At 41.2% G+C, this 19,828-nt stretch overlaps 1 protein-coding gene across 3 annotated transcripts in view; it reads left to right on the forward strand.

Annotated features, from left to right (window-relative positions):
• The window catches only part of TANC2 (tetratricopeptide repeat, ankyrin repeat and coiled-coil containing 2), a 199,768-nt gene that overhangs the window by 8,479 nt on the left and 171,461 nt on the right, over positions 1–19,828 (forward strand). For 2 of the 3 annotated variants that reach the window (XM_083708922.1, XM_083708921.1), the window contains exon 2: positions 17,382–17,481. In XM_083708922.1, coding sequence (XP_083565048.1) covers positions 17,415–17,481 — 67 coding nt within the window. In that variant the 5' untranslated portion in view covers positions 17,382–17,414. Of the gene's footprint in view, positions 1–16,960; positions 17,113–17,381; positions 17,482–19,828 lie in introns of all 3 variants that reach the window. The other variant, XM_083708920.1, reaches the window with a different exon arrangement.

Genomic DNA, 19,828 nt, shown 5'->3' on the forward strand with positions numbered 1-19,828 from the left:
AGCTGTGCCCTGGTTGTCGAGCGTTTCAGAACCTGAACGGTCTTCCGGAACAGATTATTTTCGGCAACCAAGTTTTGACTGTACTTACTATAAAACGCAGGTGGCGCTGTGCGTAAAACCTCAGCGCCTAGGACTTGCCGATTGCATGGTCGGCAGTTCGAATCCCCGTGGTGGGGTGAGCTCCCGTCTTTCGGTCCCAGCTCCTGCCCACCTAGCAGTTCGAAAGCACCCTTAAGTGCAAGTAGATACCGCTTTATAGCGGGAAGGTAAACGGCGTTTCCGTGTGCTGCTCTGGTGCCAGTTCGCCAGAGCAGCTTCGTCACGCTGGCCACGTGACCCGGAAGTGTCTGCGGACAGTGCTGGCTCCCGGCCTCTAGAGTGAGATGAGCGCACAACCCTAGAGTCTGTCAAGACTGGTCCGTACGGGCAGGGGTACCTTTACCTTTACTATAAAACCCCGATGCTAAGTCTCAACACTGCTTCTTAAAGGTTGGATGGAAAACTCCTTTTCGTTCCTCTTACCAACTTGACCAGATTAACTATGACTGCTTTTATCAGGAAGGCAGAGCAGGAAGAACACACAGATGGTTGGCCTTTCTGCTCCAAGAATCCTGTACCACATCCTTAGGTCTGCACAGGTACTTTGTCTTGCCTACTAGTGCTATTGACTAATGGCCTTCTCCAGTTAACTGAAAATAAATAACTTTGGTACTGAGTGAGGAGGGACAAGTCAGCAGTGATGAATACTTCTTATAAAGGAACATGTTTTTAGAAGACTATGGTGATAATATGGAATAATAATAACAACTTTGCGTATTTCCAGGAGCCTTTTTTGTATTCAGATTTTCTTTCCTAAATTGAAATTGTTCACATTATCAATCAGTTGTGAATAACTGAGATGACTAACTTCTATGTCAGTGACTGCAGGAAAATGTGACTTTATATGGTATATTGGAAAGTTCTGTCTTTCACATGGAATAGAACATGGGTTGGGAACTTCTGGCCTATGGGCCAAATCTGGCCCACTAGGCTAGGTTCCTAATTTGATTCACAAGTCACAACACTTTTCCTCCAGCCTTCTCCACCTGTCATTTGCTTAATGTGTCATTACATTAGATATTAACATTAGATATGGAACAGGTAAAGCTGTGGATGCAAAGGAAGAATTGGGAGCCTTATAGGACTCCCTACTGTTCCTTTGCATTTGGTGCTGTTTAAATTTGATGCTAAATGCAAAGTCTGCTGCATTTGGCCTGGATCGTATCCACTTGGGAGTTCCTGAGTGGATCCAACCAAGCAACACAGTTTGAATTCTGCACCAAATTTAAACAGCAGTGAATACAAACCATGCTTCAAAGGAACAGTTGCTCAGGAAGGCTCCCAGTTCAGTTGTGTTTCACACTGAATAAAAACTGCACTGCTTTGGGCTTGATCTAATTGGAAGGTCGATAGCCCTGTTAAACTGTTAAACATGTGGAGGGTTAATCAGAATTGTATCCAGCCTGCTGTCTGAAGCAGGTTCTTCACTGTGGCATGAAAATAACTTTGGTTGGTTTTGAGATCCCACAGTTCAGTATTTATTTATATTTATATGTATCATATTTATAATATATATATATATATATATATATATATATATATATATATATATTTCCCCACATAATTTGTTTTGCAAAGAGCAACAGCATCTCTTGTTCTGGAGATCCATTTTAAACAGGAATTCTTCTTAGCTTAGGATCTTGGTTTGCTTAAAGAAACAATGTAGTTTTGAGACTCATCCATTTTCAGATGAATTTAAGGTAAGGCTTTCAAGTTGTCACAGGTTTCTCTGAAAGCAAAAGCAATTTTTTCATCATGCATCCTTTAATAGATGTAATAATTTTGTGTAGTTACATGTTTACTGTCCTTGATTAAGCTAATTCACATAGTGGTAGCATAAAATAAGAAACTTTGATATTTAGATATATATCTATACTTTTAATTTTATTAGCTTTCTAAGAAACATGATATAAGCATAACAATTGGTTTCCCCCCTCCCCCAGAAGACCAGTACAGTAAATTTCCCCATAAATCTATTTGCACAGTTGGTCGGTGCCAGTCATTTGAATACTTTATAAAGTGATGCCATATTTTAGCAAAATTGTCTGTATCAGTTGCATCAAGGCGTGTACTCTTAGTTTCTCAGATAAAGCAATTGTCCATACTTCCTGTGATACGGTGATCTCTTTATTTAAAATATTATTTCACCCTTTTGGTGAGAAGAGCCTCCAAAGCCTCTAAGGAATTCAGCGGTGTGACCATGAATACTTATGGGTACTTTAGCTGGAGAAGATGACCCTGTTGTGGATGGATGCTTCCATACAACCTTGACGGAATAACATAGGAGAAACCTGTTAGAAAATCTAAAAAAGGAATGAATATTCTAAAGGCATGGAGGGGGGATAGAGGGGTGTTACGTTTAGGTGTCCAGTTATATTTTGTTATACATCTATGAAAACAAATAAAATTACTTTTAAAAAAGTAAACACAATTTTAAAGCAAATGAAGATACTAAATAAAGATTAAAAACCATAAAGCAATGAAACCAGATCGGTAGCAGCACATTAAGTATTATTATAAGCATAGGTAAACAGCATGGAATTGACAGTATATCTGAAAAATAGTGAAGATGGCAATAATTGAGCTTTCCTGGGTAGAATTCTTGAAGACAGGATGCCTTTGAAAAGACTCTTCCACCTGCCTAGCCTCAGGACTCAGCTACATTGGCAAAGAAAAAGTGCTTTATATGCGTTGTTTATGTATTATAACACTGTGATACCAGATGGCAGTGTAGAGTTCCATTTTTGCCAACCTGATTTCTCATACAAAGTAAAACAAGTACCCAGAGAAAGGCCTCAGAAGAAGATCTTAATTGCTGGGTAGACTCTTGCTTTACACTGCACCTGAACTGAAAAGCATCTCTGGACTGAATTCGGAGAAAATGTAAATCTTAAAGACAGAGAAACAATTTTAACTTATAATTAAGAGTCCATGTACCTGTAATATTCTGCATGGTTCAATTTGCAACACCAGCCATAGCATAGACTCTGTACCCTGGGCAAGAGTCAGTAAGTACATTATAATTATTGAATGAGGCTTGGTCATGGACTTGGGGTTAAGGTTTTTGAGTTTATAAATCTGTGGTCTATACCTTTGCAGGCAAATATATTAAAGGATTGACTAGCGTGCCTGTGAATATTTGTGTGTTGTATTGTGGTTTGACTGGTGGATCTGGCAAGCTATTTGCTCAGAAGAAATTGTTACTATTCTGCATTCTAACTGCAAGGATGTCATCTTGGTTAATATTTACGTATTTATTTTATTTATTCCACAATATTTAGAGATTTTAATAAAATCTCAAAGCAGTTTAATATTTGTCCACCCTCCTTTACTCTCTTCCACCTGATTTCTACATTGGAGATTGCATATAAATCATGTGGGGAATGACAAGTGATTTCTGATAAAGAAATCCGATGCAGGGAAGGAAATAAGAGTGAATAGATAAGAATACGTAACTGACAGTCGAATACATAATTTGACAGTTTTGGCTATCCTCCCTCAAGACTTTTTCTATCTACTTCAACAGTCACTGTTTAAGGGAGTACCCAAAACTATGTTATAAAAATATTGGTGCAGCATTAATTTTCATAAGGGTGCCCTGTTAATTCTTTAATATTCTGCTGAGTCTGCTTTCTCCTTTCCCCATCAACATCCCTTTCTAACCTTGATGTAGTATACTCCTGTGACCTACTTCCTTTCCACTCATTAACATTCTTGCTTATCATTGGCCCTTAAACATGGACTTAAATTAATAGAAACAACAGAGCTCACACCTGAGTAATTGTTTCTGGTTGACAGAAGATTGATTTACTCTGTTTATATTTAGAAATTCATGTGTACCTCAGTGGAATGGAAGGCCTTTTCAGAAAATCAAGCAAAACCATCAAGCAAAAACATAATGAAAAATTAAAATAAAAAACACATCCATTTAAGCTAAGTTTCACAACTTTTATTACTTTATCTGCAATGGAATAGATGGTTAATTAACCTACTTCCTTTTTCTTCCTATGTGCATTGCCTGCTGCTTAGGTGAGAACCAAAAAATACTGTCTGCATTGTTTAGGTCACCCTATCTTGGCACAAAACATCAATTCAGTGCTAAAACTGAACCTTGCGCCTCTCTGCCAGCATCCCTGAAAGGTGTGTCTAGGAGACCATTGACAGCAGCACCAGTCTGCAAGCCTGTGAGTTTGGGGTCAGTGAGTCCCAAGGCTTATTCCCTTTCCATGGTGTCTTGGTGATATGTGAGGAATCATTCCTTCTTTCAAGAAAAGGTGAATTTCATTGTCACCATAGAAATCAGTCAGTAAGTGCTTGATGCCAGGGATGGAGAATGAAAATCTCCAGTGATGTGTCTCTCCCCCCCCCCACCCAAAAAAATTCTGAATTAGAAAATGTCCCAGAAAATTAGTTTACCATAAAATAGGCAAAAGCATTAAAGTTATAAATAGTACTAAAAGTATCCATCCGCCAGCAGTCAGTAACAAGGAAATGTAATTTAGCATGCTTATATTACTTTTATTTAGTAGTACTCCAGAGCAGATTTTTGAAAATCCAATTTCTAAATAAATTGTGCCCAAGTCCCCTAAACCTTTACATATGCACCCTTGTACATATTGTAATTTCTCTTCTGATTTTAGATGCTATATCATTTATCCTCTTCTGTCTATTTTGCCAGGGCACCCAAATGAAAGATTTGTAATCCCTTGTTTATTGGATAAAGTCTTGTATCACTGGACAGGTGGCTAATGTTTTCAAAATTGCTATACCCATAAGAGGTCAAATGATGGACTGTATTACAGGGACTGCATTAATTGTGTTCTGTATCTAAACTGGATCAGGTCTTATTACTGTAATTAAGGTATTGATTGATTACTTGTATTTAGTAAACAAAACTAAAAACATTGAAATAGCCAGGCTCGCCTAGTTTTTATTTGTAATTGGCATTCATTTGTTGTTGCTAATGAATTTAGGAAACAGATCTTTTGTGTGCAGAAAAATAAAGCAGTGAAGTTTTTTGTTTTTTTTTTAAACTTCCTCTTCACATCACTGACCGTAGCTCTTCCCCTGTCCAAAAAACAAAGGCTAAGGAGAGGATTAAGGCCACATTCGTTCTGATAGTCTAGTTGTACCTTAACCTCAACTGAAGCTCATAAAGTTTCTGTATGTTGTGTTAAGATACTGTAAAAAGGTAAAGGGTAAAAGGACCCCTGACCGTTAGGTCCAGTCGTGGCCGACTTTGGGTTGCGGCACTCATCTCGCTTTATTGGCCGAGGGAGCCGGTGTACAGCTTCCGGGTCATGTGGCCAGCATGACTAAGCCGCTCCTGGCGAACCAGAGCAGCGCACGGAAACACCATTTACCTTCCCGCTGGAGCGGTACCTATTTATCTACTTGCACTTTGACATGCTTTCGAACTGCTAGGTTGGCAGGAGCAGGGACCGAGCAACAGGAGCTCACCCCGTCGTGGGGATTCGAACTGCCGACCTTCTGATCGGCAAGTCCTAGGCTCTGTGGTTTAACCCACAGCGCCACCTGCGTCCCTAAGATACTTGTACTTGACCAAAATTGGGTGAATGCTGCAATCCAGTTGACCCAGTTGCAGTCAACCTGCTTGTGATGAATGTTCTCCTGGTCTTTGGCATAGCCTGCCACTCTGATCTTGACTTCATGCTCCTTATTCACTCTCCCTTCCCATTTTTTTCCCTTTTGTTGATGCAGGCAGGGAGTAGCCCTCTTTCCAAAAGAATATTGTGCAACACTATTAGAGTAAGCATAGTCATTGCCCACCCATCTGTGGGTTATCCCTGGTTCTTGCAGGATGAAGGCATAATGACCTTGATTCTAGCAGGTTCAAGATCCTGTTTCTAGCAAGTTGATGATATGGCCACACCCAGCCATACTTGTTTATATGTCCTACAAGGAAGGCCAAGCTGCTTGCTTAGGGCCTAGAACACCCCCCCATCCTGCCCTTTAATGTGATATTGAGAAGAAAGACACAGCATCTATAACTCCTGGGGGAGTTGGTAGGACCCTTATTATCCACTTAAATCAGGGGAGTCAAAACTCCCAAGTCCTCTCCATCCCCCAGATATGTGGAATTAACCTATTTGCGCTAGTGCTGTCTTGTAATAATTATTTTTTTGTCTTCATTGGATGACCTAGCTGTTCATTGTTTGCTCATTCACAATCCTGTTAGAAAGTGACTTAAGTTTCTTTCATATTTCCTTCCTTGTATTGGCCTCTGGTTGCCTAGATCAAGCTCTGCTCTATAGGTTGACGTCTGTTTCCCTTTCCTGCTCCAACAGCAGTTGGATTATTATTATTTTTTCCACTCCTTGTCCTCAAATGAAATTAGTTCAGTGTTGGATGAATGCTGTTTCCTGGAGAGCCTTTCTTGGTGGCATGCCTACTGCTGCCATTGATGCCCACTGTCATGAAATACAGTAGGCTGGGTCTCTCCATCGCATGTGTGTCAGAGAGAGGGGGGTTGGGGGTTATTTAGGTATTTCCCCCCCTTTTTGGGCACAGCCTGCCATGCTGGTGTATGCACCTGCAGGCTTCACTTGTACTACGTGGTCTAAGGGGAAGAGAGAAAAATGGTGTTTTTACTGTATGCAGTTTCGTTTAAGGTACTGGGGCAGGGCTGGCAGCAGCTTTCCCTGGTTTGGGAAGAACCAAATATATTCTAGTCCAGTCTAACTTCCTCAATAGCACCCCTTCATCATTAAACAGTTTCCTCTTTGTAGGACTTCTCAGCCATTGCTGTCCTGCTGTGACGGAGGGGAGTCCTGAGCACTCTCCAGTCTTTCCACCACTGCCCTGCCAAACTTCTTTTCAGTCATGCTGGACTGCAAAGCCTGCCAGTGCCAGACAAGCAGCAAAAACAGTGTGATCTTGTTCCTGATACTTCACCTAGAACAGGGTGGCAGATGGACACTGTAAAGCAGTCCTCAAGTAGCACCTGCCTTTCGGTGGCTCATCACAGCACTCTTGCCACTGTCAGCTTGATCTGCCTCTGCCTCTCATACCTTTCCAAGGAGTGGAGGTAAAGACGCTGCTCCTCTCACATAGAATTCAGCATTTTTATTTTAAAATGAGAAATTGTTTTGAAGTGAGAGTTTTGACATGTACATTTGACACACCTATTTCTGTACCACTACACTCGATTGTATGGAAATGTTTAGAAAAGATACACTTGGGAGGATAATGTTTCAGTGTAAATGTGTAATATACATAACATTTTTATAGAAGTCGAATTATCGCTGGATTAAGCATAGAAATGATGACTGTTGAAATGCTTACATCTAGAGTACCGTATTTTTCACCCTGTAGGACGCACTTTTTCCCCTCCAAAAATGAAGGGGAAATGTGTGTGCATCCTATGGGTCGAATGCAGGCTTTTGCTGAAGCCTGGAGAGCAAGAGGGGTCGGTGCGCACCGACCCCTCTCACTCTCCAGGCTTCAGGAAGCTATCCGCAAGCCTTGGGAGCCCGGCAGGAGTTCCTGCCGGTCTCCCAAGGCTTGTGGAGAGCTGCCTGCATCCCGAAGCCCGGGGCGGCTGAGTAGCGTGCCCTGGGCTTCGGGCAGATATCTGCAAACCTGGGGAGACCGGCGCGACTTCCCACCGGGCTCCCAGGCTTGCGGATAGCAGCCTGTTCTGGGGGCTCGGGCTTCCCCTGCCCCAGCCCCGCACCTGGGGGGGGGAAATATTTTTTTCCTTTATTTCCCCCGCCCCCCCAAAAAACTAGGTGCGCCCTATGGGCCGGTGCACCCTATGGGGCGAAAAATACGGTATTTCCTTGGTTTTTGCACAAGTTGTTTCAGACATGCTTCTTGATTAATATTTGCATTCATGGTATGATTACTTTTGTGCACTGTTTACTTTTTTCAGCTGTACTATTCATGTAGTGATGATATATTTCCTCTTCCCTTTAAGCTGCATTCACATAATTGGTGCCATGTTGTTTATCTCCTAAACTATGTTACCTATTTCTGCAGGCTACAACGATATAGCTATGTAAGCAGCCTGAAAGGTGGTATTATTGTCACGGCAAAGGTGCCAATTTGTAGTAGCTTCAAAGTGGGTAAATTAGTAATTGCCATACTAGTTCGTTGAAATGATACCTCAGTGTGTGACAGTGGCCACACCTCAGGAATGGCTTTGACTGGCCAGCTAAACCAGGCAAAGGTAGCCTATTGGTCTCAAACCCTCAGTGAGATAGAGACTTCTCCTGCATGTGAAGGCAGGCTCCAGCAAATTGAGAGGATGAGACCAATAGCAGGTTCAACAGTTAAGAAGGTGGTTTCTACATGATCTGTAAAGGGAAGTGAGGGGCAAATGGATGGCTGCCGAATGCTTGAAGCAGGGTTTTGAGCTCCAAGGCCAACTCTAAGGCAAGTTTCTGCTCTATAACCAACTCTTAGCATTTGTTTTTATCCTCTCTTCCATTTTATTTCTTAACTCCTTTTAGTGCTTCGTTTTGTTGTTTTAATTTGTTATTTTATCTCATTGTTTTATTGTTCTAACTCCCCTAAACTGTGAGGCTGCATGAAGCTGGGCTGAGCTGAGCACTCTGCTAGGCAGTGCCAAACGCAAGGCCGAGCCAAATCAATCAACCTGGTAAGGCATCCCATCTTGAAGATGGAAAACTTAGTTCCTAAACCCGCTGCCTTTCAGGTTATCTTTGGGAGAAGAAAAGGCTAAGGAGTAAACTCTACACAAATCCGGAGTGGAGTCCCTAAGGCAGTTGGATGGTGTCTTGTATGCCTCCTTCCAGCGACTCCTGCAGCCAGGTTGGTGCCAAATGTATTGCTCTGTTTTCCTTTGGACCACATTAGTGAGGTTGAGAGCAGGATCTTGTCATCTGGGCAGCCCAGGACCTCCATAGACAGTGCCAAGGCTTGTGCCCTAGGAGGGTTGCTTCAGTACTGCTAACACAGCTGTTTGACTTCAGCTCTGGAGGCACACTCTATTGTCCCTTGAGACAGACTGATGCCAACAACAACAGCCTTTTAAACAGCTTAGCTTGGATCACTTATACCCTATCCCGAAAAGTGTTTACCCATGATGTAGTTATCAAAACTGACGGGGAAAATAAACTCTATTGATTTATGTTAAATCCAGACAGAATAGATTTCCTGTGTTCTAGATTAAATTGTCAGTTGACTTGTAGTATAGATAATATTTTTTCTTTGGGGCCTTGGGTTGCTTTGACATGCTGAAATACTGCTTGGATTTCTTCTGGGAAAACACTGAGATGACTCAAGTCCACAAGCTAACCACGGTTTGTCGTCATGTCGGGTATGCAGATTAGTATGGCTTTCAAACCAGGATCTGAAACCTGGCAAAGCAAGCACTCACACTAAGGGCACACTTTTAATGTTGCCTAACAAAATGCCTTCATTTTAAGATACAGTAGCTTTAGTATACTAGTAAATACATATTACATTTATGCAATTTTAGAAGATATTATCACTGTGAATCTTACGAAGTTAATATAGATTCTGAAACGGGTTGGAGAGAAAATAGATTATTTGCCAGGAAGCAGCACATTATATCTATTTCTCATTTGAGTTGGCTCTGCTGTCCCCTTTGCCATCTTGTCTTATAAAGAATAAATTTGCATGTTTGGTGGTAATGAGAATATGTCCATTGGATAGAATCCTTGGGATTTTATTATTTATTTATTTTACTCAATAAAAATGATAGAAAACCTTAGCCTGGTAAATGGATGGTAGGAGGGATATGAGTGTGTCCCAATGGTTTTTATTTTAATCTTGCACTGATACAGGACTGGATTTAAGCCTATTACTCAGATATGCTTCTGAAACTTTTTGATGTAACCTATTGGAATATCCAGTTGTGATTCTGGTGCAACAAACTGAACACAGCTTCTACAGTTCATATCTATTCAGTGTAAACGCATCTCAGAAGTAGGTAAAACTGATACTAGATTTAGATTTATCCATTGTTGTAACTTCTGGTCTTGTCTAGTTGAAGGTTGGAGGATGGATGACTGTTCTATGGAAGGATCATACTGCGCAATGATATAATTCACATGCTGGAGTGTGTAAAAGGGTTTGGAAAAGCTCTCCAGGGTCCAGGTGGGTTGGTCATCCTGTTCACTATTGCCCTCCTCTTCCGTGCTGGAACTTGATCTCACCAGTTCCTCCAGGTCTTCCAGACTCAAGGCCTGTTGCCCCTCAATAAGTTCCTCTTCCTCCTCCTGGATGAAGCCATTGCGACTAACTTGCCTCACCATCTTCATAATGTTCTCAGCCTCATTGGCAATGCCCAGAAATCCCTTGAAGTCATGAATGCATTTCTTCCACAGCTTGTGCCAGCATGTTTCAGGTTTCAGGCTTGATTGCATCCACTGCCTGCTTGATGTAGGTGACACAGTCAGCAGTGTTGAAGGACTTCCAGAATGCTATGAGGTTGAGCTGTAGATCAGCATCCATCATATCGATCAGCGAGGCAAAGGTGAGCCTGGTGTAATGAGACTTGAAGCAGTGAATCAGCCCTTGATCCAAAGGTTGGATGAGTGAGGTTGAATTGGAGGGGAGAAAGGCAACAGTGATGTCGTCGTGTGCAAATGGCAGCTCCTGTGGGTGACCAGCAGCATTGTCCACCACCAGCAGCACTCCAGCCTTTTCTCCTGCAAGTAACAACTCACCTCCAGAATGAAGCACTTGTGGAACCAGTCCAGAAAGCTTGGAGGCCTTCTTGTTGGACTGCCAGAAGATAGGCAGCAGATTCTTGTTCTTGCCTTTGAGGACATGGCTTTTTTTTTAGCTGTACAACATGTCCGGCTTGATTTTAGTGCCTAGCCACATTGCCTTCTCTGCTTTGTCAATATAGTCTGCTCAGGCATCTTCTTCCAGGACAGGCCTGTCTCCTCTGCTCTGAAGACCTGCTCTGGAAGGTATCCTTTCTCCTGCAGCAGCCTCTTCAGTAGCCGCCTGGTCTGTGGATGCAGCTTCACCAGCTGCCTGTACAGTACTTGCCCAGTTAAGTGAAAAAGCAGCTAAATGGAGCCAGACTGGTACCTGGGAATAATCTGCACCAGGATGGACCTAAAAGAGAACATGACAAAACACTATTTATAATCTAATAAAGGTAAAGGTAAAGGTACCCCTGCCCGCACGGGCCAGTCGTGTCCGACTCTGGGGTTGCGTGCTCATCTCGCACTAGAGGCTGTGAGCCGGCGCCGTCCGAAGACACTTCTGGGTCACGTGGCCAGCGTGACGAAGTTGCAGCTGGCGAGCCAGCACCAGCGCAGCACACGGAAACGCCGTTTACCTTCCTGCTATAAAGCGGTCCCTATTTATCTACTTGCACTTAAGAGTGTTTTCGAACTGCTAGGTGGGCAGGAGCTGGGACCGAACGACGGGAGCTCACCCCATCGCAGGGATTCGAATCTAATAGTCTATCTATTATAATCTAATAGCTCTCAACTAAAACCACACATCATCAGTGATCTGCAGCCCATCCTGAATAATCACACTTCCCTCTCTCACAGGCCTTGAGTGTTAGGTCTGTACTTGCTTACAGACAGTGCCCAGCCTAAAACAGGCATTTGCTATCAGCAACAGGCCATATATCAAGAGAGAAACACAGAAGCCAGCCTTGCAGCAGGTGGAGATACCAACTTTATCCCCGTATCTTGCAGGCAACACTATTACAGGGCTTAATAATGTCAGCCACATCAGTGGTTTCTGTGTGTGCTCATCTATTTGCCATCATCTCCCAGCAGTGCCTTTCTGCATTCTATATAGGACAAAACAATCCAATTTCTATGCAAAATAAGGAGTAGACTTGAGCCTATCATTAGAAATAGCAATATTCAGAAACCAACCATTTCATTATACCTGAACACTGATTTTCAGGTGGTCATCCTTGAACAAAGGAACTTCAGAGGTAAACCCTAGTCTGAATTATAATTTATTGGGGAATTAATTTTTGTCACTTGCAGCTTGAATTGAGATTAAGGTTTGTTTGGTTTTTTTAAAAAAATTCTACATGTGCTTGTTTATTAGCTTACCAATGCCAGGATGTTTGTGTTCTCAGCAACAGTGCTGTGGCAATAGGTCATTGCTTTTAGATAACTGTTGCTGTCTGTTACTTTTGCATTTCATTTCCCTCTTACCTCACTCTCTTACATTCCACCTCCCCCGGTCATTACCTGGCAATTTAAGAATACAATTCATGCATCTGATAAATAATTATTATTTTAATTTCTATACTACCTTTCTTCCGAAGTTCACGTGGTGGTTTACAGTATATTACACAAAAATACACATCATAATAACAAACCAAAACAATGTCTCCTACAGTTTAAAAGGTCATAGATTGTTTAATTAGCCAAAGGCCTGGGAGAAGAGAAATGTTTTTACCTGGCACCTCCCTGGGGAGAGCATTCCGCAAGCGGGGAGCCATCACAAAAAAGGCCCTTTATCATGTTGCCACCCTCTGTCTCTGTCATGGAGGGGGCACATGAAGAAGGGCCTCATACGATGATCGCAGGGTCCAGGTTGGTTTATATGGGGAGAGGCAGTTCATGAGGTATTGCGGTCCTGAGCTGAAGGGGACTCTAGTCCACAAATGCTTATTTCATAACATTTTTTCTTAGTCTTTAAAATGCCACAGGATTCATTGAGTCTTATTTTTAAGCCTGACTTGCATAAATCCAGGAAAATCTAATATAAAATAATGCTTGATTTACCACTCCTTTTTAAAGTACCCGGAAGCAATATTCACAATGGCTGTTAAAAGCTTATTCAGCATAGCCGGAGAAGATTTCACAAACCAGATTGGACAGGGATTGAGTGAACAAGTGTGGAGCCTCAGAATTCCAAGAAATGTGTCCACATATTTGTGCAACAACAGTTGCACCCCTTCTTAGTACTGCATGAACTATGATATATTATTGGAAGCAGGTATAAGTGGTTTAAGCTGCAAAATGTTTAGCAAATTGGTCACAGTGACAGTACTTCCCAGGAGTGGGTGCATGTGATAACAGTTTACACACACACACACACACACACACAAATTGACCAATGCTGAACAGAAACAGTGGTGGCAGAGTGTTGCTATTTTTGCTGTCATCACTGCCACAATGTAGGCTCTGTGAGAATATACCAGATTTTCTGAATTTCTATGAATTCTGGTAATTTTAAGATCTTCAATAAATTTATCACATAGTTTTCATAAATAGGATAACAAAACACACCTACTTTTTCTGCACAAATGCACAAATCTTATTCCGACGAATTTTCCTGTAATTTCTATCTATAAATGTCAAGGGCATTTCTTAGAAGGGCAGTCTGATTCCCCCCTCCCTTTAAAGATGGAAAAGCATGAATACCTTTGCTGACAGTGATCCATTTTGTAGTAACATTAGAGAGCTCTATTTTATATTCTTTTCAAGTCTAGATCAGGTGCAAAAATCTTTCCCTTTACTTGTTTTTTTGACCTTCTACTTAGAAGATGATATTATCTGGTCTTGTGACAAATTATATTCTAGCATTAGCTTCTCACACACCAGTGTCTAATATAGTGTATCTGTTTGTTTTAAAGCACACTTTGAATTACCGTATTTTTCGCTCTATAAGACGCATCAGACCACAAGACGCACCTAGTTTTTGGAGGAGGAAAACAAGAAAAAAAATATTCTGAATCTCAGAAGCCAGAACAGCAAGAGGGATCGCTGTGCAGTGAAAGCAGCTGTTCTGGCTTCTGGGATAGCTGCGCAGCCTGCATTTGCTCCATAAGATGCACATGCATTTCCCCTTACTTTTTAGGAGGGAAAATGTGAGTCTTATAGAGCAAAAAATACGGTATATTGTAAGCATGGATGATTCCACAGATTCTATCAGAAGAGAGTCGGTTATCACCTTACTTCCATAAAATATTGAGAAGAGCCTATATTGCTTGAGGTGCAGTGAATCTGCTTATATATTATTTTTTTAAAGACTTTAACTGAACCAAAGACCCAAACTTTTGAATCTGATATATTATGACCCGTTTCATCATACATTTATGGTATTCCAAAATACCATGACTCTGGATTCTAATTGAGAAAGTGATTCCTGTTGACAGTGCAGCCTACATTTTTACAATATTTTCAGTTCCACTTGTGACATTGAGATTAGGGACATACCATGTGTACACGTGACAACTGATTAACACATGTCTGAAAGGTCCATGATCACACATGTGCACATGTGCACACCTGTAATTAGTTGAAAATGTCACTAAACACGTCACTAAAAAGGGTGGAATGGGGGCCGGGTGGGGGTAGAATGGGCTCATACGTGCTCTGCTGATGGGCGGGGGGGGGGGATGGAACCCCTGTACAAAATGGTCGTTGATTGTATACTTAAGATCAGTGTGTGTGTGTGTGTGTGTGTGTGTGTGTGTGTGTAAAGGTAAAGGAACCTCTGACCATTAGGTCCAGTCATGACCGACTCTGGGGTTGCGGCGCTCATCTTGCTTTATTGGCCGAGGGAGCCGGCGTACAGCTTCCGGTTCATGTGGCCAGCATGACTAAGCCGCTTCTGGCGAACCAGAGCAGTACACGGAAACGCCGTTTACCTTCCCACTGGAGCGGTACCTATTTATCTACTTGCACTTTGACGTGCTTTCGAATTGCTAGGTTGGCAGGAGCAGGGATTGAGCAACAGGAGCTTACCCCATTGCAGGGATTCGAACTGCTGACCTGATTGGCAAGCCCAAGAGGCTCAGTGGTTTAAACCACAGCACCACCCGCGTCTTGTGTGTGTGTGTGTGTGTGTGTGTGTGTATATATATATATATATATATATATATATGCTTTCGTAGATTTTCACGGGTACAGGAATGCAGGTTTTGGTGTCCTCGGGTGTCTTCCCGTGTAAAAGTTGGGGTGTCTAGGCGACGTTTCGACGAGGTCTCACTCGTCATCTTCAGGCTGGTGCTTTCGGCTTCTTGTTACTGGAACAGAGCTCTGTTCCAGTAACAAGAAGCCGAAAGCACCAGCCTGAAGATGACGAGTGAGACCTCGTCGAAACGTCGCCTAGACACCCCAACTTTTACACGGGAAGACACCCGAGGACACCAAAACCTGCATATATATATATATATATATATATAATGAATATGTGACACATGTAAATAAACTCGTAGAAACATTTACATTCACATCAAAAGTAAACAAGTAGGGGTGGAGTGGGGACATTTATAATGAAAGAAAGAACGTGGTTTATGAAAGTTGATGTTCCAAAATATTTTAAGTAAAGACTACCCTTTGATGAATGCACACCAAATAGGTCTATCAATCTCTTAATTTCGATAAAAGTGCAGTATCCCATATTCTCCCATACTAATCAGATTTCAGTGGGGCCACTGTTTCCAGTTTGTAGCTATACATGTTTTTGAAGCCATGAGTAAGTTTACAACTTCTTCAAGATCAGTATCATTGATTGAAGCTTGAAAATGTAGTGGCTAACCTTTTTGGGGCGAGGGCAGCATTGGCACATGGACAGCTTATTTGGGGCTGCATGTCAAATGTATGTGTCAAAAGTGTAAAAGTGGGCATTTACCGTACATTTTTTTTAAAGGAAAACTATAACGAGGGGGTGAGTCTTGGAGGGTCATAACAACCTCTTGGCATCACAATTGCAGCAGGGGGAATGGTCAGTAAAATAATTACTATTGTTTTTTAAAATAAAAAATGGGTTTACAAAAAAACCTTCTTTGTGGGGTTAGGGTTAGGTTAAGTTAAAAAGTAATAATTAAAAAAGAAGGAAAATGGAGAGGAGTCTATCGCCCCCAACAATCTTTTGGTTTTTCGACATCACATAGAAACACAATAACAATAATTTCCTATATTTATTTTTAAAATGGCAGGATTTTTTTGAGCGTGTGTATATTATGCGGCAAAATAGAAACATAAAATAAAAATTATGCAGAGAGGGATGGATGCTCCTTATGGGTTATTCAACCCTGCCTGAATGGGATGAATATCAAGGTTTTTTTGGGGGGGGGGGGAATTCACAAGGTAAATGGCAGAGGGGAAAAGGTAACACAGACACATACTGTGGTCTCAGTTTGAACACTCAAGGCTTGTATTAGGTAACCTAAATCTAAAGAGATGGGAGAACCAGTCATGGATTGCTGTCATTTAATATAGTTCAACCTTTAATCAGATATTGGAACGTTAAACTTTTCTTATATTGACTTGGTTTATGATTAGGTCTGTGGGTACTCTGTTGTTCCAGTTTTTGCCATTCTGTATGTATATGCTTGCTTTGCAAAGTTTATTTTTACTTGCTATGGGGAGGAGTAAGGACTTAAGCAGGGGACCAAATGTGTATTCCCGGCAAGTCTTATTAAGCAAACTCTCTGAGTTTTGCCTAAGTTTTGCCTCTGTGTAACAGTTGTTGGAAATCACAGGTGAGAAGACTGCTGTTGCCCTTAAGTCTTACCTGTGGGATTCTCATAGGCATCTGTTTTCCACTATGAAAACAATGGACTAGATGGGTCCTGATCTAGTTGGGCTCTTTTTATGTTCTTCTGTGATATTGCCTCCATGGTTTTAAACTTACCTTAACATCTAAAAGAGCTGGAAGAATTAAAGGTGAATCCTGCACATGTTCAACATTATTTGAGTTTTCTGAGTTTGTACACAGCCCTAGGTGCAATCTTGTAGAAATATTTGTACAGTTCAATATCCTTGGCAAATACTAATAAATAAGGTTGATAATGGGAGCCATTCAAGGTCTGTGTAAATAAATTCACCCTCCAAGTATCCTGAGCCTGTTCCACTAATACAGCTTGGTGGATCTTTCATACCTGGTCTGTTTCTTATTTATGTAGGTTTGGTGCTCTCAACTGCCTTTACAAGACATGGCCTCTCTGCAATAAAATTCTGGATTCCACATTGTTACCAACATGGGGGCTACTTTGCAAATTTTACCCCATTTGCAGAACCCAATCATGGCAGCATTTTGCCCCAAACTATTAAACAGGTGAGGCAGAACAGAATCCTGAAATATGTGCTGACCATGGTTAGTCTCTGAAGAGAAGAAAAATTACAATAGAAGATTAGCACTTTATTTCATTTACGGGTTTAAGATCTTTTTTTCTGAATGCTTAGTTTCCTACAAAGAGCCAATTCAGATGTTACATTATTAATACAAATAGCAGTTGCAGAGACACAATAAATCTTTACGTTGTTCCTTGCTGCTAATGACCAAAAATTAGTTAATGGATGCCTTTTATTTTTATATTTATACAGCTTTGGGGGCGAGCTGATTAGACCAGAACAGCCATGTTTCGGAACAGTCTCAAGATGCTTCTTACGGGTGGGAAATCAAACCGCAAAAACAGATCCAGTGGTAAGTGAAGGAAGGAGTATTTGAATGCAGCACAATCATCCCAGCCCAGCAAATGAAATTTGCATGTAGAAACTGGCTGCAAGGTGAGGTAGAATATTGCCATGCCAGTAATATAGTGATCCCATTCCTAATTCCGCATCCTTATTGAGACTCAACTAGTGGATAGACTGCTCCCCGCATTGCTAAGATCCCAGACGACTCGAGTTGATGCTGATGATGCTCCTGAGACTTCAGTTATTTTGTCACCCCTTAATATAATGATAACAGTATAACTTTCAAGCCAGTTTCATGCCTGATGAGCTGAATAATACTGAATGAGAAGGGAAGAGGAAATGATTCTGATGATTCATGTGATTGCTGGGCAACCAGAAAAACTTCCTCTATATCTTCTAGATTGTAATCCAGCAAGGCCACATAAAAAATTCATATTTAAATGGTTGTGGCTTGAGGCTTGTGTACCCAGATCCTCTGGGCCACGAGTCTAATAAGGCTTGGCAGGGGTCTTAATTTGTGCCATGTGCCATGTTTACTGCAAACCATGCCCACCTGTAGCACACCTGACAACATACGTGACATCAGCTGTGGGGCAAGCAAAGATGCAAAGGGACAATGGAGAGTCTTACAGTGCTCCTTGGCAAGCGCATCTTGCATTCAGCACATTCAAAATTTGGTTTCAAATGCAAATCCTGCTGGGATTGGTTGCACTCTGGAGCTCCTAACTGGAGATCCTGAATACAACCAGTTCCTCTGAAAATCAGAATTTGCACTCCGTTCCAAACTTTTTGCAGTGATCTTCATTTGCAGCTGGTTTTAGCTCAAAGTGGACTGAAAAGAAAGAATTGGGAATCTTTTTTTTTTTTGAAGTTGGGTCTGTCCTGAAATCATGGTTATGTCAGGCTATTGGTGGGTGGCCCCATCCTTCCGTTATAATGGCCCATAGTGGTTGGGGGGAACTTGCAACACGCTTATTTAGAAGTTGGACACATTGAACTCAGTATATTGTTTCCTGCTTGGCAGGGGGTTGGACTCGATGGCCCTTGTGGTCTCTTCCAACTCTATGATTCTATGATTTGATTTTGAGTAAATATGCATAGGATTGAGCTGCAAATGAACTAAACCTTTTGTGAATGAGAGCCATTGTGCTTTGAGTTTCAAATGTTTCTGCTATAATATACAATGTTCCTTTTGCTCTGAAGAAAAATGTTTGTTTTGTCATATAGTGCACAAAAGATGAATTATCCACAGACTTGTTTGCAGGATAATTTCTTTTCAAATTCTGGCAAGACTTGATGACTTTATTTTACAAAGTGGCAATATGCCTAATGTACAGTGTTTTATTTATATGCTGTCCAAGATGTGTTCTGGAGTTTCTGGAAAAATTGTTACTGTGATTTTCCCTCCTGCTACATAAAAGTCTTTGATGGGGTTGCAGGACTGCCACTGAGTGCAAACCTTGAATCAGTGAGACCTGTTGGTTTGTGGATCTACAACAACAGTGTTTTTTTGCTGGAATATGAATTGCACACTTGGATTTGATATTTAGAAGTCAGATGAACTATGTTCATTATGCAGAGTAAGCTTGAAAATAGGAAGCCACTCTATGTTGGATATTTAATAGACAAAACCTAGTTTAAAAAAACCTTGTACCTAACCTGCTCGCTGTGTTTTGCATATCATGGTAAGCCATGACTAATGGCTTACCATGAACACACAGATGGCTCTAACGTCACTCCTTCCTGCTGGTGAGTGGGAGCAACAAACTACTATCATTGGCTTAGCCTTATGTCTGAACTAGGGATCATGGTTTGTTTCACTTAAGCAAATCATGATCAATTTTATTTATTTTTCAAGTTCGGTATTAGGCCTTTCAGCTATAGTGAAAAGTATTGTAGCTTCTTTCATTTGGGTTTTATTTGTTTTGATTTTTACAATGAACACGTTGACTTTTATCAAATTACAATTCTTTGCGATGTTTTCCCAAACTAAGCAGCTAGCACCAGCAGTCAGGATAAGTGGAAGTATGCTGAAGATGTCAGTATTTGGTGATGTGGTCCCGTAATTCTGCCTATTATTTCAGCTTTCTCATTTTTCATCACCCTAGCGAAGTTGTTTTCAGCTTTTTCACTCACAACTTTTTGTTAGTTCTTTTAGATTCCATGATATAGTAACAAATACTATAACAAAAGAAAAAAACAGAAATTGGTGTGTGTCTGCATGTGTGTGATTATATAGATATCAAAAGTTTTATACTTTTACTCAAAAAAAGCACTGCTTTAATATCAAGTATTGGGTTTTTAACTTGCAAGATGAATGTGAAGGTATGCACTCTCAATTATTCTTAAGCACA

This window comes from Podarcis gaigeae, assembly GCF_964106915.1.
Source record: "Podarcis gaigeae genome assembly, chromosome: 13".
NCBI classification, from domain to species: domain Eukaryota; kingdom Metazoa; phylum Chordata; class Lepidosauria; order Squamata; family Lacertidae; genus Podarcis; species Podarcis gaigeae.